Source organism: Rhipicephalus microplus, unplaced genomic scaffold (assembly GCF_043290135.1).
Source record: "Rhipicephalus microplus isolate Deutch F79 unplaced genomic scaffold, USDA_Rmic scaffold_15, whole genome shotgun sequence".
Taxonomy (NCBI): Eukaryota; Metazoa; Arthropoda; class Arachnida; order Ixodida; family Ixodidae; genus Rhipicephalus; species Rhipicephalus microplus.
The window spans coordinates 22722136-22745301 of record NW_027464588.1 but is presented as its reverse complement, the minus strand read 5'-3'; the positions used below and the strand labels follow the sequence as shown (position 1 = coordinate 22745301).

Below are 23166 nucleotides of genomic sequence, written 5' to 3'. Positions count from 1 at the left end.
GACGACGTTTGCAGATTACATGCAGATACGGGGCCATTTTTGCATGAGAAACGCGGAGCACAATTCGATCTGCTTGCCAATCGGCACGTGACCTTCCAGTTTGTTGCTATCGCGTTATTTTGTTCACCTTTGCGAAAAAGCTGTGACTTTTTTTAAACTGTAAAAAATAAACTAAGTGTTCGAATGTGCAGAAAAAGAGTACGGCTAAAAAGTTTGCATAGGCAAACAAAGTTGCTTCGTTTTTGATGCAATCATTAAGTTATCCGCGACGCTTGGATTGTCAGACCACAAAATAGATAATTATTGTTGAGATGTTAAAATTCAAAAACTATAATAAGATTACGAGCGCTACCATAGAATAGAGGCCTTCCGAGATTTCGAGCACTGAGGGTTATTTATGTGCGCCTCTATTTAGGTATATGCACACATGAAATACACCTGCTGTACCTACATGAAATACACCACATGGGCGTGAAGAATTGCGACTACGGCAAAATGTGAATGGCATCTTAGAACAATTATTCTCGGTGTTTCACAGCCCAAAGACTCCGATATGTTTTAGAGACACCGCCGTGAAAGGCTCCCGAAACTTAGACAACTTGGTGCCTAAATACACGTGGCTCAAGCCACAATTTGATCACGTGTGCTTCGGGCCAGCACTCGTTACAGAGAAGGCTCAAATAATTAGAGACCAAATGTGGTAGACTGAACTTTAGAGCCCCGAAAATGAGTCTCCACTTTGGTGTTTGGAGAGTGGTATTCATGTGCTGGAAGTCTGCGAAGAATTTTGCCAGGGCACTTCTACTCCGAAAATATTAAAGTGCTTTAGCGCAGGGTGCCCCCAGCATTCCGTGTACACAAATTTTTGTGTTGGTTTGTATTCTCTGTAAGTGCAGCAGGAAGTACAAAAAACACAAGATCTTGCATATGCTGTAGGTTGGAGGCCACTGAAAATAAAACTCTTTAGGTTATTGCTATCATTTTTCTGGTCGCAAATGGCATTAACAAAACGAGCCCCGCCGTGGTGGTCTAGTAGTTAAGGTACTCGGCTGCTGACCCGCAAACACGGGCTCGAATCCCGGCTGCGGCGGCTGCATTTCCGATGGAGGTGGAAATGTTGTAGGCCCATGTGCCCAGATTTGGGCGCACGTTAAAAGAACCCCAGGTGGTCGAAATTTCCGGAGCCCTCCACTACGGCGTCTCTCATAATCATATGGTGGTTTTGAGACGTTAAACCCCACATATAAATCAAAGCATTAACGAAACGAGCCAGCCTGGGGAATATTCTGCACCAGACGGACCTTCAAGTGATTGCGACTTGTTCTATGATGTCACTTTTATCGTGACGCTGATAACAAAGCTTGTTTTATCGTAGGGTGAAATGCTGAGTGGAGGCCAAAAGCAACGAGTAGCACTAGCCCGAGCTGTGTACTCAAGGAGCGACATTTATCTCCTGGATGATCCCACCAGCTCTCAAGACCCGCACGTCGGTCGTAATATCCTTGAGCATGTCATTGGGCCACATGGTCTATTGGGGAGAAAGGTGACAGCGCCTTAAATGCGAAGCCTTTCTTAGACAAGTTCGGCGAGTTTGACCGTATCTATCTATCTATATGTCTATCTGTCTATCTGTCTGTCTGTCTGTCTGTCTGTCTGTCTGTCTCTATCTATCTATCTATCTATCTATGTGGCCGCTCACGCCTTTTAGCTCTCCTGGCCGTTTCGTTAATGTTATCTGTACCAAAATTAGTATTTCATAACATGAGGGTGTGACGAGCATAACTGACAAGTTATAACAAGAAAACCTTGAATGTGCAATATGAAATTCATGATATACGTTTTATGGTCTTACTGCCCTAGCGTAGGTTGTCTTCACATGACATTTTGCAAAAGTGGTGTTATGACATGACTGCATGGCAAACATAAGTGACAGAACCTAACGTGGAAATCATCAAATGCAGGTCGTGTAAGTTATGACTACACGCCACGCTCATGGTGCGCTGGCGATCGTTTCGCTAGCTTTACATATGCAAACTTGGTATTATTGTATGTGAATGAATGACGAATGCTATGCGTGCTAAGCAGTCACGGAGAGGCTTGAGCAAAAGTCACGGAGAGGCTTGAGCGCCTGACGAATGTGGCAGCCAGGGTTCATTCAAACCTAGTGCGCTCTAATAATAACTAATGAACTGTAAGTGATTACGATGAGCTATTGGCTATGTGTTTACAGTATGGTCGTGTCATATATGACCGCTGAGAATGGTCCCGTTGGGCCGCTGATTCATCTAAATGGAAATAAAATGGCATTGAGAAGTCAGCACCATTCCCTCGAACTCACTATAAAAAATTGTAAAATCTTTAATTCGCACAAATACCTTTCAAATAATGTAGCAGGCAACTCAAACGTGCTGTGTAAATTGAATTTTCTATTAAGTGAAAGAGTACGCTTGCATCAACATTGCGAACATTGTCTTTAGTGCGCAAGCACTGTTGACGCATAACATTAAACTCAAGCGCCATGAGTTATGCCCCTATCTTTTTTTCTATAACCACTGAACAACTTAAGGCAAAACACACAATCTTTTTTGTATTTCGAATGTTATCATATTTTTTCCACGAGTATATTACTTCATCTTATCCTCAGTTTTTACTTCGATCTATCCTCGTGCCACTCACAACGTGTAACAAACTGAAAAAAGTCCTCCAATTATTTCATATTCAGTTGGCCAGATTCCTTGAACATTAGTGTGAGCATGGGAGCGCACAGCTAATTGAACATTATTTGCTTTGTATTCGAATAGTAGTACAGTGTGCATGTTTGGTCATCACCTTTTCACTCGTATTGAATATTCCTGTTTGTGGTCTTTTACTGTAGACGCGTCTATTCGTAAGCAACAACACGTGGCTGCCATTCTGCCCTGATCAGTGGGTGCTTATGCATAACAGGACCGCAGTGCTTTTTAAAGACCTTGGTGAGCTAAAGCAGCACCCAGGGGCACCGACTGAGCTGTTCAAAGCACCAAGCAGTAAACCTGTCCCTCAAGTCGTCGCCGAAGAAAAGTAAGCATAAAAGTTCGAAGTTTCCCGCGGTATTCGTAATGTTCATAGACTGTCGCACTATTTAGCGGAATTCAGGAGCGTCCTCTCAAGAATGATCAGTAAACAAACGCTCCCAATGATCCCTTGTTCGGCGCTGCTAGCTGCAGTGCCAACGTGTTAGCAAGAAACGAACACCAGCCACTGTGTATGTTTTAGATGCGGAGCATCTAATACTCCAGGCTTGTAGTGCGGCGCCGTCCGCAAGCTTCCTCCTCCTTCTTCCACCATCTGTGCATCCCTTCCTCCTCTACACACCGCGCGCGCTTCACTCCTCCACCATCTGTGCACCCTTCCTCCTCTACACACCCAAGGAGGATTTAAAAAATTGCTGGAGTGGAAATGATTGCGCAGATGTGAAGCCGTTCCTCTGGCAAGATGGCGGCTGTGGCGGCCATCTTACTAGGGGCATGATAAAGTGTCGCCGTTCAGCGATCGAAAACGAAGCGTTTCCCTCGCACGCCCAACGAGTTTAATGCAACCAACATTTTTTGGGCCTCATAGTGCTCCAAGTGCGTCTTAAAGTCACTAGTTTTCCGTAGTGAGCCTCTAAATGGAGGCAAAGTTCTTTGAAGATTCAGTCATCCATATTTGTTTCTGACTATTATTTCGTCAGGAACAACCATCCTTTAATATAGAAATACCGTAGTATTTACATAACGTATCAAAGCCACTTGATCTTTAAGCGGGCACTATCAGAAAAGAGCATGTTTCCGCCATCTTGGCAGTGGCAGGTGGCTTCACTTCTGCTGGCAAGGCATCGCAGGAGCTTCCACTCCAGCAACTTTTCTTTAATTCTCCTTGTACACACCGCGTGCGCTTCTCCTCTTCACCAACATTCGCCAGCTGTATAATGTAGCGCGCATGCGCCGTCACGCTTCGAGAACATCGGCAGCTGACGTGCGCGCATGCGCCGTCGCGCTTCGAGAACATCGGCAGCTGACGCGCGCGCATGCGCCGTTGCGCTTCTCCCCCTTCTCGAACATTCGACAGCTGACAGTGCATGCGCCGTCGCGCTGTATATATACTCAAGGTCGGCGCTCGCTCGCTCAGTTGCCGCTCGTCGGTTGGTTTGTACGGCGCGTAGACGTCCAAGGTCGCGGTGAAATGAATTCCAACGAATCCACAAACACAATGACCGACGTCCCTTCGACCAGCGCTGCCCTTTCGCATACGTGTGTACGTGTTCACTCATTTAACACCCCCTCCTACAACCACGCTAACCAATTTAGCCATCGACCCAAGTAAGTCGCAATTTAACACCCCATTTCACAACCACGTTAACCGATTTAGCAATCGACCTAAGTAAGTCGCACTTTAACACCCCGTTAACCAATTATATGCTCCGCATCCTCCTCAGTGTTCCCCCGAGGGAAGCTGCGGGCAATTTTTTTTTGAATCAGTGAATACACCGGACCGTCCGCTACGCAATAAATCTGATTCGTTCTTGCGAGACGGGAAGCTTTCGAAAAAGTACGTGGCAACTCTCGCTTTCGATTATAGCCCGCAGAGTACACATATCAGCTTCGCGAGATTTTCGCAGTCAGCTTGAATAACTAAATGTTATCGTCTGACCATTCTAGTTAAAACTCGCCTTATTTTACGTGCGTATACGATTCTTGGTGCTGTTGTAGTGCATGAGTCTCGTAACATTCATTGTACGCGGAAAGTAGCACAGGCTCGCGATTTGCGTTTGTAAACCTTGGCCTACGCTGTTGCGCTTGTTTTTTACGTTCATTGATGGATAGCAGCACACTGCAAGCCCCCATTGAGAGAATAGGAAAACAACGTATCCCACATGATTGGAGGCAGGACTTCGTCATCAAACCACTGCCACGCAACATGCACCCTCAGTTCTACGAACATCGACGTCGGGCTCGGGCAAAAGTTCACGACAACTACTTATATATTGAGGGCGCCTTCTTTGTCGGTGCAGCTGGACAAGTGAACGGCAAGTATACAGCAAGCGTCTATCATCGTGGAAACCAAGGTGATTGTATATCAGACCAGGACAAAGACAACACAGTATGGAAGAAGTAGGAATTGCCCTCACCCTACGAAACACAAGGTCCACCCTCGTTCTAACAGATTCAAAAGCAGCCTACCAAATGTTTTGTAAAGGCTACATTGGCCCGATTGTGCATCGACTTCTTACACAACTCTCGTCTTCACGTTCAGAGGCCAGATAGAAACAGCTGATATGAATACCCGGCCACTGCGGAGTTAGAGGCAATGAGCTCGCCCATGCCTCAGCCCAAGATTTACTTTTCCGGACCTCCGACTCCAGAATATCGCACCCACCCTCGGCTATGCGTATGAACCCGCTCCTAACATACACAGATATTCTAAAATATCAAAGACTCCAAAGGCGGAAACATCCGCCCACGGGGCCAAAGCTCAGTAAAGATTCTCAGGTAGCGTGGCGTTGCCTGCAGACCTTGTCATCATCATCATCAGCCTGACTACGTCCACTGCAGGACAAAGGCCTCTCCCATGTTCCGCCAGTTACTCGGTCCTGTGCGTGCTGCTGCCAATTTATAGCCGCAAACTTTTTAATCTCATCTGCCCACCTAACCTTCTGTCTCCCCCTAACCCGCTTGCCTTCTCTGGGAATCCAGTCAGTTACCCTTAATGACCAGCGGTTATCCTGTCTACGTGCTACATGCCCTGCCCATGTTTAATTTCTCTTCCAGATTTCAGCTATGATATCCTTAACCCTCTTTTTCCCCTAATCCACTCTGCTCTCTTGTTGTCTCTTAATGTTACACCTACCATTTTTCTTTCCATTGCTCGCTGCGTCGTCTTCAACTTAAGCTGAACCCTCTTTGTAAGTCTCCAGGTTTCTGCTCCATAGCTAAGTACCGGCAAGATACAGCTGTTATATATCTTCTTCATGAGGGATAGTTGCAATCTACCTGTCATAATTTGAAAGTGCTTGCCAAATGTGCTCCACCACATTCTTATTCTTCTAGTTACTTCAATCCTTGTCATACCCCAATCCATACATACTATCCATGATTGAGCCAGACACATACGCACCACAATGCAGGTTCTGCGTCCCTAAAACAGCCACCCTGTACCACATGGTATGCGAATGCCCACACAATTATCCTCTACTACTCAGAGTACAACACAACACTGCAGGGTGAGAGGCAGCTCCGTCCAGCTCGGATTCGAAGACCAAAGAGGCCCTCGTGAGACGAGCGAAGACAGCGGCCCGTGCCAATGGGATCCCGGACAAAAGATCCCACTCACTGACATTCCTTCCTTAGTCGTAAATAAATGTTTTATGCTCTCTCTTTCTTGCTGGGTATAGCAGCGAAATGATCGCACCCTCAGATAAACGTGTTGAGTGACTCGGTGTGGGTTTTGTGCGTGGCGAATGACGCGCTGTTGGTGCTTTCGAAATCGTTTGGCGAAAAGAATTTCTCAGATTTTTTTCAGCAGTGACGTTTAAATAAACCGTCTTGATGTCGAGAAAATTTCACTGGGCGTAGGTGGTTGTCGACGCGGTGAGAGTTACAGCGGTGATGAACGATCAGCTGCTAGATCACTAACAGAGAGTTGCACTTCACGTCCCGTCTCTCGTTGTTGTTTTTTCCACGCTCATGTCACCTTTATTCTATTAATTGTATATTACCCTTGAGCAAACTGAAAATAAAAGCATAATTTTTTGTGCATTGAATGTATTCCTATTATAGTGGATATTACAAAGCGCCGCAAGCCGCCCACACACTCGAGCTTGACCAGCGAAGTGAAATAGTTAGAGCAATGAAATGATCAGTTGTGACTACAGTTCACGCTAACGTCTCCTTCACTTCAACGGTGTTGTCCGAACAACGTTCTTTTTCCACAAATGGTCGCAATGTACGTTGCGAAAAGCGTACGCGTGTTGATATCCTTGTTTAGATCGCGCTGATGAAAACTGCAACATCCGAGTGCTGGGAGTTGTGCACTGTTAGCCTGATCATGGCTGTGACAAAAGCTCTACTTAATGGGAAATTGAATACTTGTGTTCCGTTGAAGAAGCAGCTGCATGATTCTTACATCGTAAGTAATGATGGCGGCGTAATATATGGCGAACATTCAGGAGTTCCTATCAGTTGGGAAAGTACTTTGGTTCGATATACATTCATTTGATGATAAAAAGTTCATCCTGTGGAAGCGGCACAGGGAGTATGCTCATGCGTCCTATAATATGTGACATCACGGGTTGCTCATTCTTGCGCAGCCATCTTTGATTGCACGGCGTGCTACCGATAGGCCATGAGCATTGCGAACACGCATACTTATTACTTCTTTCTGAAGACCGCTACGGCACCTGCAAATTTTTTGTGCGATATTGGTCTAAAGCAAATCAGTTTGATTCCACAATTACGTATATACAGCTATAGATGCAACACTGAGTTATGATTTTACATAAGTTCCTACGAACGCCTTCGTGTAATAAACGAGAAGATGCTCCGTGAAATTACCTAAGCATTTGACTATTCATTATGCCATTCTTGATGAAAAGTTGTTCAGCAGGTGCTGTTGCAGAAAGGAACGTTTCGACGAGATGTCTCGTCTTTTGGGCAGTGTGAATCCCTGCATTCTCCGAAACTCACGTCTTCATTTTATATATGTTGAAAACTTGATCGACACCTACACAATGTTTAATTTTTGTGGGTTTGTTAATTTTCTTGTGGCATTTTACTTCAAAAAATGACTAGGACCTCTCAAAAAACAAATTTATGACAAAAACAGATACTCTACAACACCATTCAAACAAATTCTGCCAAAGGTAACTATTCAGATTATAAGTGAGGTAATGTTCACACCCGGAAAAGCTAAGCAAGCAAATAATTCCTGCCCACATGCCTATATTACGGTTATGATAAAATGTAAATGTAAGGCAAGGAAGATTGACACGTCACGTGCACGTAATATTGCGTTGTTGCTACATTAAAGACGTCAAGGCATGAAAACAAGACAAACAGATCGCGTCAGAACAATGATGATTTAATTTGTGGGGTTTAACGTCCCAAAACTACCATATGATTATCAGAAACGTCATAGTGGAGGGCTCTGGAAATTTCGACCACCTGGGGTTCTCTAACGTGCACCCAAACCTTAGCACACGGGCCTACAACATTTCCGTCTCCATCTTGAATGCAACCACCGAAGCCGGAAATTGAACCCGCGACCTGTGGGTCAGCAGCCGAGTACCTTAGCCACTAGACGACATCAGAACAACACAAGTTCCGGTGCCCGTGTTAACCTTATCTCTTTTTCTGTACGTGTTTTGGAGTGCTTTTCACTCTTCTTAGGTGTACTTGCCAACTAGCTATGCATTTTGACGTTTTAGTCATGCTTAGCACACCCAGAAAACCCTCAGAACGTCGCCGGTAGTGCTGGTCACTTATACATTTCCAAATTGCCTTGCTGGTCATGTGCGTAGACTTTCTCGGTTGCGCAGATGTGGCAAAAGTTGCAACTTAGGGATGCTAAAGTTATTATCAGATCAGGCTTAAAATGAATACTGAAATGCATATTCTGCCTTCACACCATTGACAGGATCTCCGTCGTTTCAATGAAGGTGCCTAGAATATCGGCAATTATAAAAGGCACTAGCTCCTCCTCTTTGAATTCATTTGTTTTCTCTTACGTGAAATCGAGAAAAACACGAAAATGCGCAAAAACAAACCCATGAACATTCTTATGATGTGGGTGGCTATCATCTAGTTGCTGAAAGCAGTTAATTTGCTTTTTTTCATTTGAAGTATACCGTCTTAACACCTGGCTAACGTCTGACATCTGCTTCGACTAGTATTTTCGCTTCTGCTAAGAATGGCTTCTCACACTAGAATTGCGCTGTACACAACATGACGAAAATTAAAAAGATGATGTTTCACGACATTAACTGTCGGGAAGGGCACTCAGGGATAACAGTATTTATTTTCTTCTTTATTACCTGGGGCTTTGTTTTTGTAATGCTCACTGATAGTTTTAAAAATATATGCCATAATGACAGCTCATACGTATCTTGCTTTTGCTTTGCATTCCAAACACTGACCATTCTAAGTCATACACCATTACGAAAACAAGGACTCCTTAATAGGTGCACGTACGTCAAATTTAAACTAACATTACATCAATGTATTTCACTATTACTGAAAGGTCTCATGCAGCGCTATAATGGTGCGTAAAATGAAAATGTTGGAATGAAAATATTTCCCACAGGAATGAACCTGTGAAAGTTTTAACAAAATTCTTCAAGAGCAATATGTATGGAGTACTACGTTCTGCTACGTTTTTCGTATTACAGTACTGACATTTTCGAATGGGGCTCACTACAGCATACAAGAGGTATGTCAAGCAAATTGTATAATGTCAGAGTTCATCGCCAATTTCGGAAGAAAATTTTGCGCTTGAGTAGGAATAACAACCGTTTGATGGAAGGTATAATGAAACGTTCGTCACTTTATAAAAACCTTATTGGTGTTTCGGATTGCTCAAAGAGTTGTAGCAATACATAAGCAACTATCTGTTCATATATTTTAATTACCGTGGATCAAAAAGTGATTTTTCATTTGCTGTAGCGTTGCAAGCCAGTTCAACAACAGTAATGTTCCCAACATTCTCGCTGCAGGCTGGGTTCCAATACAAATTTGTATAATCATAGGAATATTTTGGTATAACAAAAGCCTACTCAGTTTATGCGCTACATTTTAACGTGGTGGTTACTATTCTATGGTGATGTGAGTCATGATCGAGTAGTCCTGTGCAATGGCAGTTGTTTCAGCTGTCGATGCGCAGCGGGGTAAACCAGGGCATATCCTAAGCGCATGGGCTTGAATATTTTTTGAATTGTGCGCAGGTTCGTTTTGCACGGGTAGATATTGCCACATTCCATTTCCCGAATTTTTGTTATCGTCCCAAAACACCACACGACTCTCAGCGCAAACCGCGCCTGCAGTTTTCGAGAAGGTTCCAGACTGTAGTAGATCATTTCGATAAGATCACACCCACTGTGCGAACGGGACAGATTGTTCTGGAACCTACGCCACCGCCAGCGATAACGCTAGAACATTCAACGGCAAGGGTATAAATGCCGACGCACTTCGCCGCTTGTCAGTTGTTGATCGACAGCCGACACTCCGTTCGCCACTAATCAGTCAATATGTATGGATCTGTGTATGTGCCGCTAGTTTCCTCTATGGATAACGGAGTTTGTATGCCCCATAGTGCACAAGAGGGGTGCCTAAACGAGCACTGTATGAATAAATGATGTAAAGAGTTTTTTGAGTTTGAAGTTAATAAACTTCTCTTTGTATCAGTCAGAGACTGCTATCTGTGCAAGACTGCTGCTGTAATTAGACTTTCCGTTTACCGGGCACAGGTTCGCCCAAATAAACAGTTGAATCCCAACACGAAGTTTCCTGTCTTCCGCCACGTCACGACACCGTGACATCTGGAGGAGGTGCTGCTTCGTTCATGTACCGGACGCCCCCGTCAAGCCGTGAACCCAGCCCACGTCGCGAAGAAGACACCGACGCCAACCAAGAACAGCGAAAAAGCCGCCGACAGCAAGGTCTCCCACCGGAGTACGGCCTTCTACAAGACAAGGCGCGGAAGACCAAGGCTATGACCTCGACTGCAGCGCCAATGACAACCGGAGCGTCCCAGCCCGCGATCGGCATTCATCAACCCAGGGAACCACCAACGTTCCATGGGTCATCGTTTGAAGACCCCGAAACCTGGCTAGAAACATACGACCATGTGGCCACCCTCAACCACTGGGACAACGAAGAAAAGCTCCGTCGTGTGTACTTCTACCTGGAAGACACCGCGAGGACCTGGCTAGAGAATTGGGAGTCCACGCTCCGAACGTGGGATGTCTTCTGCGGCGCATTTCTGCAAACGTTCGCTAGCGTCGCTGGCAAAGAGAGGGCCGCTGCTCTACTGGAGACCCGGATTCAGCTACCAAATGAAAAGGTTGGAATTTTCACAGAGGAGATGACCCGCCTATTCCGTCACGCTGACCCAGACATGCCTGAGGAGAAGAAAGTTCGTTTCCTCATGCGAGGGGTCAAACAGGAGCTCTTCGCGGGACTAAAGAGGAATTCACCGAACACCGTCAAAGAATTTGTATCCGAGGCGACCACCATCGGAAAAAGCCTGGACATGCGCACCAGACAGTATAATCGTCGCCTGACTCCAGACTGCGCTGCTGCTCAAGCCAGTGACTCCGAAGACCTGCGTGAAACGATCCGAGCGATCGTGCGGGAAGAGCTGCACAAACTGTTGCCTTCGGCGCAGCCTCAAGTGGATTCAATCGCCGAAATTGCGCGAGAATTCTGGCAATCGCTACGAATTCCCCAAACACCGCTGCCCGAGCCAGAAACTATGAGCTACGCCGCTGCAGTGCGCCACAACGCTCCTCCCCGTCCACGCCAAAACGCCGCCCCGTCGCACTTCCGTCGCCAGACGCCACCGCCGCCACCACACCCACCGACGTCCTATCGTTCTCCAGCGGGCCAGCGCAGTGCGCCGAGGAAAACGGACGTTTGGCGTGCACCTTACAACCGCCCGCTCTGCTACCACTGCGGCGAGGCCGGGCACACATACCGCCGTTGCCAGTACCGAGAGATGTGACTGCGTGGCTTCGCCGTCAATGCACCGCGTCCGCAGCCAGGCGATCGGCCACGTGACATCGCCGACTACCTGGCAGGAACTCAATGGACACCACGAAGTCCTTCCCTTTCACCGTCGCCCAGCCGCCGCATGTCACCGCACCCCCGGCAGTACTCTGGCCCAACGCGGGGCCGGTCTCCTAGCCCGTATGCGGGAAACTAAGGGCAGCAACCGATGGAGGTGCGGTTGCTGTGCGACGTACTAACGAAGATCCTCCGACGACGACGCCGCCGCGACGGAGCTTTCCGAACACAACGCCAACCAGGCAAAGCCCTGAAGGCAAAAGCTCACTTACCGAAGGTGGCCGGACGACGCAACCTGGAAGCAGTGGAACAAGCAGACGCAGACTTGACCCGACGCAACGCCCTAACTGTAATGCGAGACGGCGAACTAGCGACCTCGACGTTCTTGTCGACGGCCACAGGGTGACCGCTCTCGTCGATACTGGAGCCGACTATTCTGTCATCAGTGGGTCGTTCGCCGTGAAGTTAAAGAAAGTTAGGACAGCTTGGAGAGGCTCTGAAATCCGCACAGCCGGAGGTCATCTCAAAACGCCCGCAGGAATCTGCACAACGAGAGTCACCATTAACGGCCGTATTTATCCTACGGACCTCGTAGTCCTACAGCGTTGCTCGAGAGACGTCATCCTTGGCATGGACTTCTTATGCCTCCATGGTGCTGTGATCAATCTAAAAACAAAGCCGATAACGTTATCCACAGAAGAAGCACTACCACCGCGCACGCCGTCAGGACACCATGCCTTGAATGTGCTGGAAGAACAAGTCACCATTCCGCCTCGATCAAGCGTCATTATTTCAGTCGGCGCTCCTAAATCACCTGACTTGGAAGGCGTCGTTGAAGGCAGTCAGCATCTGTCATCATCATCATCATCATCATCATCATCATCATCATCATCAGCCTGACTACGTCCACTGCAGGACAAAGGCCTCTCCCATGTTCCGCCAGTTAGCCCGGTCCTGTGCTTGCTGCTGCCAATTTATACCCGCAAACTTCTTAATCTCATCTGCCCACCTAACCTTCTGTCTCCCCCTAACAAGGTTCCCTTCTCTGGATATCAAGTTAGTTACCCTTAATGACCAGCGGTTATCCTGTCTATGCGCTACATGCCCAGACCATGTCGATTTCCTCTTCTTTATTTCAACTATGATATCCTTAACCCCCGTTTGTCCCCTAATCCACTCTGCTCTCTTCTTGTCGCTTAAGGTTGCACCCACCAATTTTCTTTCCATTGCTCGCTACGTCGTCCTCAATTTAAGTTGAACCCTCTTTGTAAGTCTCCAGGTTTCTGCTCCGTAGCTAAGTACCGGCAAGATACAGCTGTTATATACCTTCCTCTTGAGGGATAGTGGCAATCTACCTGTCATAATTTGAGAGTGCTTGCCGAATGTGCTCCACCCCATTCTTATTCTTCTAGTTACTTCAATCTCGTGGTTCGGCTCTGCGGTTATTACCTGTCCTAAGTAGACATAGTCTTTTACAACTTCAAGTGCACTATTACCTATCTTCAAACGCTGCTCCTTTCCGAGGTTGTTGTACATTACTTTCGTTTGCTGCAGATTAATTTTAAGACCCACCTTTCTGCTCTCCTTGTCTAACTCCGTAATCATGAGTTGCAATTCGTCCCCTGAGTTACTCAGCAATGCAATGTCATCGGCGAAGCGCAAGTTTCTAAGGTATTCTCTATTACCTCTTATCCCTAACTGTTCCCATTCTAGACTTCTGAAAACCTCCTGTAAGCAAGCGATAAATAGCACTGGGGAGATTGTGTCCCCCTGCCTTACACCCTTCTTGATTGGTATTCTGTTTTTTTCTATATGAAGCACTATGGTAGAAGTTGACCCCCTGTAGATTTCTTCCAGAATGTTTATATATACTTCATCTACGCCCTGATTCCGCAGTGTCTGCATGACGGCTGATATTTCTACTTAATCAAACGCCTTCTCGTAATCAATGAAGGCTATGTAATGTGGTTGGTTATACTCTGAGCATTTTTCTATTACCTGATTGATAGTATGAATGTGGTCAATTGTTGAATAGCCTGTTCGAAATCCTGCTTGTTCCTTTGGTTGATTGAATTCTAATGTTTTCTCTACTCTGTTAGCAATTACCTTTGTAAATAGCTTGTATACTACAGAGAGCAAGCTGATCGGCCTATAATTCTTCAAGTCCTTGTCATCTCCTTTCTTATGTATTAAGATGATGTTAGCGTTCTTCCAAGACTCTGGTACTCTTCCCGTCAGGAGACACCTCGTAAACAGGGTGGCTAGTTTTTCTAATTCTAACACAATCTGCCCTCCATCTTTCAGCAGATCTGATGTTACCTGGTCCTCACCAGCAGCTTTGCCTCTTTGCATGCTCTCCAAAGCTTTTCTGACTTCTTCTATCATAACTGGTGGGGTGTCATCCGGGTTACTGCTAGTTCTTATAGTATTAAGGTCGTGGTTGTCTCGGCTACTGTACAGATCTCTGTAAAACTCCTCCGCTATTTTAACTATCCTATCCATATTGGTAGTTATTTTGCCTTCATTGTCCCTTAGTGCATACATCCGACTTTTGCCAATCCCAAGTTTCCTCTTCACTGCTTTGATGCTTCCTCCGTTTTTCAGAGCGTGTTCAATTCTCTCCATGTTATACCGTCTTACATCGCATACCTTACGTCTATTAATCAACTTCGAAAGCTCTGCCAGTTCTATTTTGCCTGTTGTACTTGACACTTTCATAACTTGACGCTTCTTAATTAGGGTCGTCGTTTCCTGGGAAAGCTTGCCAGTGTCCTGTCTAACTACCCTGCCTCCAACTTCCACTGCACACTCCGTAATGATACTAGTCAGGTTATCATTCATTGTATCTACGCTAAGGTTGGTTTCCTCGCTAAGAGCAGAGTACCTGTTCTGCAGCGACACTCTGAATTCCTGAACTTTCCCTCTCAGTGCTAGCTCATTGATTGGCTTCTTGCGTATCAGTTTCTGTCGTTCCTTTCTCAAGTCTACGCGAATTCGAGACCGTACCATTCTATGGTCACTGCATCGTACCTTGCCAACCACTTCCACAACCTGCACGATTCCTGGGTGTGCACTCATTATAAAGTCTATTTCGTTCTTATTTTCGCCATTAGGGCTCCTCCCCTTCCACTTGCGGTTTTCTCGTTTTCGGTAGAAGGTATTCAAAATCCGTAAATTATTGCGTTCTGCGAATTCCACTTGTAGCTCTCCTCTGGCGTTTCTTGTACCGATGCCATAATCTCCTACTGCCTGGTCTCCAGCCTACTTCTTCCCTACTTTTGCATTAAAGTCGCCCATCAATACTGCGTTTTTACCTAACTCATTGCCGATTCCACGTCTTTATAGAAGTTTTCAACTGAAGCTTCATTATGGCTGGATGTAGGCGCGTAAGCCTGTACTACCTTCATTTTGTATCTTTTATTCAGTTTAATTACAATGCCTACCACCCTTTCATCAATGCTATAGTAATCCTCTATGTTGCCAGCTATGTTTCTTTGAATTAGGAACCCTACTCCCAGTTCTCTTCTGTCTGCCTAGCCCCGATAGCAAAGGACGTGCCCATTCTGTAGCACCGTATAGGCCTCATCTGCCCTCCTAACCTCACTGAGCCCTATTATACCCCATTTAACACCCTCTAGCTCCTCGAATAGTACAGCTAGACTTCCCTCACTAGATAATTTTCTAGCGTTGAACGTTGCCAAGTTCAGGTTCCAATGGCGGCCTGTCCGGATCCACAGATTGTTAGCACCCTCTGCTGCGTTGCAGATCTGACCGCCGCCGTGGTCAGTTGCTTCACAGCTGCTGGGGACTGAGGGCCGTGAGTTATTTGACGTATGCATGTGGGAGGTAGTGGCCGGATACTGCACCAGGGTGGCCAATCCTTCTCTGGTGAGGGAGTGCATTCCCGGCGGTGGTCACCCGCCGGGAACGCAGCATCTGTTGGTCACCCTAAATATTTGCGTCGCAAGAGGAATTGCAGAGCTGCGGGGAGGCAAAGCAACGGTTATGCTCCGAGTTTCAGCAATGAGTACAAACATGTGAACAAAGGAACAACGGTCGCATACATCGAAGAAATTGTCGAAGCCACCAGTGCTTTCGCCCTCGCCGATTCTGCGGAACCTGCTCAGAGGAACCAAGCCCCTCCCATAGCTTTCGGCGTCAATCCCAGACTTCCGAGCGATAAGCAAGAACAGCTCAAGGCCCTGCTCCTGTAATATGAAGATCGCTTTTCGTCGTCATCGAAAATTCGGCAGACCCCAATCACGAAACATCGCATCATAACCGAAGAAAATGCCAGACCACTCCGTTAGAGTCCGTACAGGGTTTCGACGCGAGAACGTGAGGCCATGAAGAGACAAGTTGATGAAATGCTGCGGGATGACATCATCCAGCCGTCCAAGACTCTATGGGCATCCCCCGTGGTGTTAGTGAAGAAAAAGGATGGGACCCTACGTTTCTGAGTCGATTATCGCCGCCTGAACAAAATCACAAGGAAGGACGTGTATCCTCTCCCACGAATAGACGACGCACTTGATCGGCTCCATAACGCCAAGTACTTTTCGTCAATGGACATCAAGACTGGCTATTGGCAAATCGAAGTCGACGAAAGAAACCGAGAGAAGACGGCGTTTATAACACCAGACGGCCTCTTCGAGTTTAAGGTGATGCCCTTCGGCCTTTGCTCAGCGCCTGCAACTTTTCAACGCGTTATGGATACAGTTTTGGCAGGATTGAAGTGGCAGACTTGCCTTGTGTACTTGGACGACGTCGTCGTGTTTTTCTCGAGTTTCGACGAGCATCTTCGGCGCCTTGAAGATGTACTTCAAGCCATCAAGACGTCCGGACTCACACTGAAGCCAGAAAAGTGCAGATTTGCGTATGAGGAGCTCTTGTTTCTGGGGCACGTTATCAGCAAGTCTGGAGTTCGTCATGATCCACGGAAAACAGCCGCCATCGCCGACTTCCCGCCGCCCACTGACAAGAAGGCCGTGCGCCGATTTCTGGGCCTGTGCGCCTATTATAGGCGGTTCCTGAAAAACTTCGCCCGCATCGCCGATCCTCTCACTAACCTTACCAAAGCCGACGTGGAGTTCAAGTGGGAAACGCCACAGGAACACGCTTTCCAGGAGCCTAAACATCGCCTCCAGACACCTCCGTTACTTGCCAATTTCGACGAAGTCGCCGAGACAGAAATACATACTGACGCGGGCAGCGTAGGTCTTGGCGCCGTTTTTGTGCGAGGGCTGACGGACTTGAAAGGGTTATTAGTTACGCCAGCCGATCGCTATCCAAAGCAGAAGCAAATTATTCCACAACAGAAAAGGAGTGCCTCGCCATCATCTGGGCTACGTCGAAATTTCGCCCCTACCTCTACGGCAGGCCCTTCAAAGTTGTGAGCGACCACAACGCCTCGTGTTGGCTAGCCACCTTGAAGGACCCTTCAGGTCACCTCGCACGATGGAGCCTGAGACTTCAAGAATATGACATTACTGTCATTTACAAGTCCGGCAAAAAACACTCCGACGCTGACTGTCTCTCTCGTGCGCCAGTCGACCAACCGCTACCCGACGACCAGGATGACGAATACTTCTTGGGAACGATAACTACCGACGACTTCGCTGAACGACAGCGGGCCGACCCAGAACTTAAGGCCCTAATAGAATACCTCGAAGGCAGGACCGCCGAAGTCCCGAAGGTATTCAAGCGCGCACTTGCGTCGTTCTTTCTACGAAACGGTCTTCTACAAAAGAAAAACTTTTCTCCGCTTCGAGCTAAGTACCTCTTTGTGGTTCCTTCAGCTCTGCGACCAGAACTCCTGCAGGCCCTGCACGACGATCCGACGGCAGGGCACCTCGGTGTTTCTCGCACGCTCGCGAGGATACAAGAAAGGTACTACTGGCCACGTCTTACAACCGACGTCACTCGTTATTTGAGGACATGCCGGGACCGTCAGTGACGCAAGACACCGCCGACAAGGCGCGCGGGACTTCTGCAGCCAATTGATCTACCTTGCCGACCTTTCCAGCAGATTGGTATAAACCTACTGGGGCCATTCCCGACGTCGGCTTTCGGAAACAAGTGCATCGTGGTAGCTACCGACTACCTCACCCGCTACGCCGAGACAAAAGCCCTGCCAAAAGGCAGTGCATCCGAGGTAGCTAAGTTCTTCGTCAAAAATATTGTCCTACGTCACGGCGCCCCGAAGGTCCTTATCACCGACAGAGGAACGGCATTCACTGCCGACTTAACTCAAGCGATCTTGGCATACAGCCAAACAAACCACCGCCGGACGACAGCGTACCACCCACAGACCAACGGCCTCACCGAGCGGCTTAACAAGACGATCGCCGACATGCTGTCAATGTACGTCGATGTCGAACACAAGACGTGGGACACCATTCTTCCGTATGTGACCTTCACATACAACACGGCGGTGCAGGAGACGACGCAGATATCTCCATACAAATTGGTCTACGGAAGGAGCCCGGCAACGACGCTCGATGCCATGTTACCCAACGTCACCGACGAAGAAAACCTCGATGTGAGCGAGTACCTTCAACGCGCCGAAGAAGCCCGACAACTTGCGCGTATCCGTATCAAGAATCAACACACGACCGGCAGCCACCGTTACAACCTTCGACGACGCTTCGTGGAATACCAGCCCGGTGAACGTGTTTGGGTGTGCACGCCGATACGCCGACGTGGACTAAGTGAAAAGCTTCTGCGACGGTACTTCGGACTGTACAAGGTAGTTCGACGTCTCGGCCCACTTGACTACCAGGTTGTCCCCGACGGCATCACGAACTCTCAACGACGCCGATCGCGACCTGAAGTCGTCCATGTCGCGCGCCTCAAGCCGTTTCATGCGCGTTAACAAACTGAAACAGTGTTTTTTGTATTATTGTTGTATTGTAATTTATTCATTGTACTTTTTTGCATTAATATTGTACCGTAATCTTTAGTTAAAGCATCGGGACGATGCCTTTTTTCAAAGGGGGGCAATGCCACGTTCCATTTCCCAAGTTTTTGTTATCGTCCCAAAACACCACACGATTCTCAGCGCAAACCACGCCTGCAGTTTTCGAGAAGGTTCCGGACTGTAGTAGATCATTTCGATAAGATCACGCCCACTGTGCGAACGCGACAGATTGTTCTGGAACCTAAGCCACCACCAGCGATAACGCTAGAACATTCAACGGCAAGGGTATAAATGCTGACGCACTTCGCCGCTTGTCAGTTGTTGATCGAAGGCCGACGCTCCGTTCGCCGCTATCAGTCCGAGAATGCTATCTGTGCAAGACTGCTGCTGTAATTAGACTTCCGTTTACCGGGCAAAGGTTCGCCCAAATAAACAGTTAAATCCCAACACGAAGTTTCCTGTCTTCAGCCACGTCACGACCCCGTGACAATATAACAGCTAGGCTATGCCGCAGGAATCCAATAAATAATACCTTGTACAGCTGTAACATAGACTCGACCGACATTCCTCAACTTTTCCCGGAAGAAACCTGAATAAGTGACTTATGGCGGTCAGCCGCTTTTTCGCGTAGTTTACGTGGGGTGTCCAAGACAGGTTTCGGTCGATTATGACTCCCAAGAGCCTGTGACTCCGGCTGCATGACACCAACTGCCCGTTAATTGATATGTTATAAGCGGACATTGGTTTTCTGGTGAAAGCCACGACTGCACACTTTCCACTTGCGATTTCGAGCCCTTGTTTGCGTAGGTGGTGCGATGTCGCTGATGCTGCTTTCTGAAGTCGAGCACGAAGTTGAAGTCGAGTCACACCTAATGTCCACACACAGATGTCATCAGCATAAATGAAAGATCGTACACTGCTTGGTTGCTTGCCAACTAGTCCAATGAGTGTTAGATTGAACAGCGTCAGGCTTAGCACTCCGCCTTGCGGGACTCCTCAGCTGCAGTAATACTCGGGTGTCGGGCCATTTTCTGTCTGCACGTGAAATGATCTATTCTGTAGGTAGCTTTGAACCCCCGCATATGGGAAGACCCACGCTGAGGGAGGCGCTGCAGAGCCTGGCGCTGTCAGTCAATGCGGGGTGAAAACTGGTTACCCGAGTGTTGACCCTTCCGCTGTCCCTTTCAACCCGCCTTGAAAACGCGTTGCTTTGCTCGCATGCTGCACGCGTTCTGCACGTGTTTTTGAGAGTTTCGCGCCGCGCACGGTTATGATGTATACGCTTCTGTCCATGTTTAATAGGATCACCACAATGGAGGATTTTTTTTTTTCGTGGCAGCAATTTGGTAAAAAGGCAGCGTCTGCTTAGCCATGTAGTCAATGCGAAACAAGTTGTAGCAGACGACGCTGTTTACGACGTGGAGTTAGAGGTGAATACAACTTTCTGTACGTTCATAATTATATACCTGTTTTATTTGGTTTGCTGTGTGTACTATGCACTATGTTTGTTACTGGTGCATGGGTCAGGCCGCTTCTCGTGCTTTAGGTTAAGCGGTTCTTGCGCTGTGACTGCTATTAGTTGGGACACCTTAATTTACTAGCACCCACCCAAGTTATCGTTGGGTATATGCACAGCACTTCAAAAATAAATCGTCTATTTGGGGCTTCTTTCTGGCCCACAATGAAAATTTACATCTATCTCGTGTGTCCTACCTTGCATTATCACCGTTCTCATAGCGGGTACTTCGAGTTCACGAACAGCATGCATACCATCATGATGAGCGCCCAGCTTTCAGAGAAACTTTTTTGTGTGTGTCTAATCTGCAGGGGAAGAGCACATTGCTATAAAGGCATTTTATCTTGGACACAAAATGCACATTGTTGTTCGGGCTGCCCCTGCACACTCAGTACCAACTATAGTCACTGCGTCTGGCAATTGACGTGCAACAACGGCTAATGTATTTTTTCACTTTTTTCGTACTTGTCATGTCCACTCAAACGGGAGCTTCGCATCTCCAGTGGCAAATTTAATTGCCGCGCAGGCGTCTCTAGCGATTCTAAATCACTTGAAAGCATGTCATAGACATCGAGGGAAACAGAGTTCTCTTCATTTTGCATCGCTGGGTCGTCTTGAGCAATACCTTGCGGCACAGCCTGCTCCACGGAATTTTGTGCTGATCTGGGTGCCCTCACATAATGACGCTTTCACCTAAACAAAATGAGGTTGTGGCAGAGATTAGATCATGCCGTTCACAAGAACGTTCATACGTTGGAGTTTTTTTATTCACATATTTTACGGTGATCAACAGTGAGCATATCTGTAGTGCACCAGATAATAATAATTTTTTTACCATCTTCAAGAATAAGATGTACAAGAAGTCTGAAAATGAGTATAGGTACAAGGGCTTTCTGTGATCCTGTTAGTAACGCCTTACAATTACAATATAAAACAAGTACTGCATATGAAATCAAACACTATGAAAACATGTACGATGGCAAAATTCCTTATTAAAAAACTAGCACTTGTGTCTATCTGTGTGCACAGAAATATTTCATACGCTTGTTACCAACCGCGTTCTAATCTTATCCCTCAAATGTGGCGGTGTGAAAGTGCCATGTTTGATCAAAACCCTTCCATTTCAGCTTTACTTGATAATTGCACATACGCGGAACGAATTCTCGCTGAGCTTGAAATCAGGAATCAAGAGTCCTCTGAAAATGCTTTAAAATGCATAGATAGTTAAGCACTTCACTGCCTAACATACATCTCCACCGTTTATGCGTGAGGTGCTCGTTTCTTGTAAGTCGCTGGAAACACTGTCGGCACAAACGACGGGTGTAGACTTGATTGAGTCATTTTAGCAGTTTCCCACAAAATGCCTGCTACAAATCATTGTCCAAGCTTTTGGCAACCACACACTTCCGTCAGCGCCGCGTAGATACAAAAATATATAACAACACATCACCAATACCACATGTGTACACAACTTCAATTACTACGTCCCCAACAATATCGAATAATAGTAGCAGCATAAAATATTTCTTCGCAATTTTTAACAGTGCTCTAAAGAGGGAGGTTGAAAATCTATACCTTTAAGATGGGGATGTGCATCTCCCAGTAACTCGATAGATTAGAGAAACGGTGACGCAGGAATTAACCCCCGTTATTTTGAATGCATGCATTGTGCGCCTGCTAATTTTTCTGAAAAAATTGTTTTCTTACTTTTTTCGGCGCACTGATGTAATACATTCCTGTCGTCTGCTTGTTTCGTACCATCGGTTTCGGAATCGGTAGAATTTCACTGGTGGTGTCGACCCCCTTCGTGTTTCCATGGCTATTGTGACAGTTGACGATGCAGCAATAGTTCCCCCCTTTCTGTTGACTTCGTGACATGAGTGACATCGTGCAACGAGGGACGTTTCACGTACAGTGCGTGCTTCGCAAATGCGTGGAAGCCAAAGGGAGCGGAAGGGTCGCTACACGCTACTATTGTGCGCTTTTTCTGGCAAGGGAAAGGCAAGCGCTGGCGTCGCCGGGCAAACCTGAGCGGGTCTCCCCTATATCCTGCCACCGAGCCCCACTCCTTCTAGTGCGCTGAGAATAGCTTCGTGGGTGGCATTGTCGTATGCCCCTTTAACGTCAAGAAACAGAGCAGCAGATAAAAAATCATTGAAACGATGCGTACGTACCTCAGGCAACATGCTAGGAATCCTTCCAACCCCTTGGAAACCCTCGCTACTGAGAGGCCCCACACGAAGTTTAGTGCGATTGTCTGTGCACATCGTGCGTCATTTACGTCAGGTTTTACGCCTGCTGAGAAACTGGTGTATCCTTCGTGTTGCCTGACACTTCTGCAAGTGCGTGTTTCAATTCCAAGAATGCAGAAAAAATCACATTTGCCTTTATCAGCCGTAAAAACAATTGAGCTTGAACCTTCTGCACGAAAGGCACAATAACGACGTGCACATATACACCGATGACTCAACCACAGCATCTGGTTCTGGCGGTGCGGTGGTGATTCCATCTAGAGGAATCACTCTGCGAATCAAGCTGTCACACGCCACTACGTCTATGGCGGCAGAAGTTAAGGCTTTGCGTGGCGCCTTAGAGTACATCAAATCTTAAAGACCGAGTAAATGGGCTGTGTTTTCCGACTTGAAGCCGGCCCTACAGAGCATTCAGTCAGTCCTTCGACGATGTTGCCATGAACAGTTAACTTAAGAAGTTGTCAAGCTTCTTCATCCCGTCACAAAAACAGGCCACGAGGTCAAGTTTCAGTGGCTTCCTGACCATTGTGGGACCAGTGGCAATGATTCTGCGGACAACGCAGCTCGCACATCGCACCAAGAGGAGGACATCCTTCCGAATACTTTGTCAAGGACTGAGGCTGCAAAGCAACTTCGTCACCTGGCACGTAGTCTGTGTCTGCAGGAGTGGAACACCCCAAGCAT

At 47.1% G+C, this 23166-nt stretch overlaps 1 protein-coding gene across 1 annotated transcript in view; it reads left to right on the top strand.

Annotated features, from left to right (window-relative positions):
* Positions 1 to 23166, top strand: part of LOC119174280 (multidrug resistance protein mrp-7-like) — a 104857-nt gene that overhangs the window by 54750 nt on the left and 26941 nt on the right. The window contains exons 11-13 of the mRNA XM_075883050.1: positions 1376 to 1543; positions 2876 to 3060; positions 6146 to 6182. Coding sequence (XP_075739165.1) covers positions 1376 to 1543; positions 2876 to 3060; positions 6146 to 6182 — 390 coding nt within the window. The remainder of the gene's footprint in view (positions 1 to 1375; positions 1544 to 2875; positions 3061 to 6145; positions 6183 to 23166) is intronic.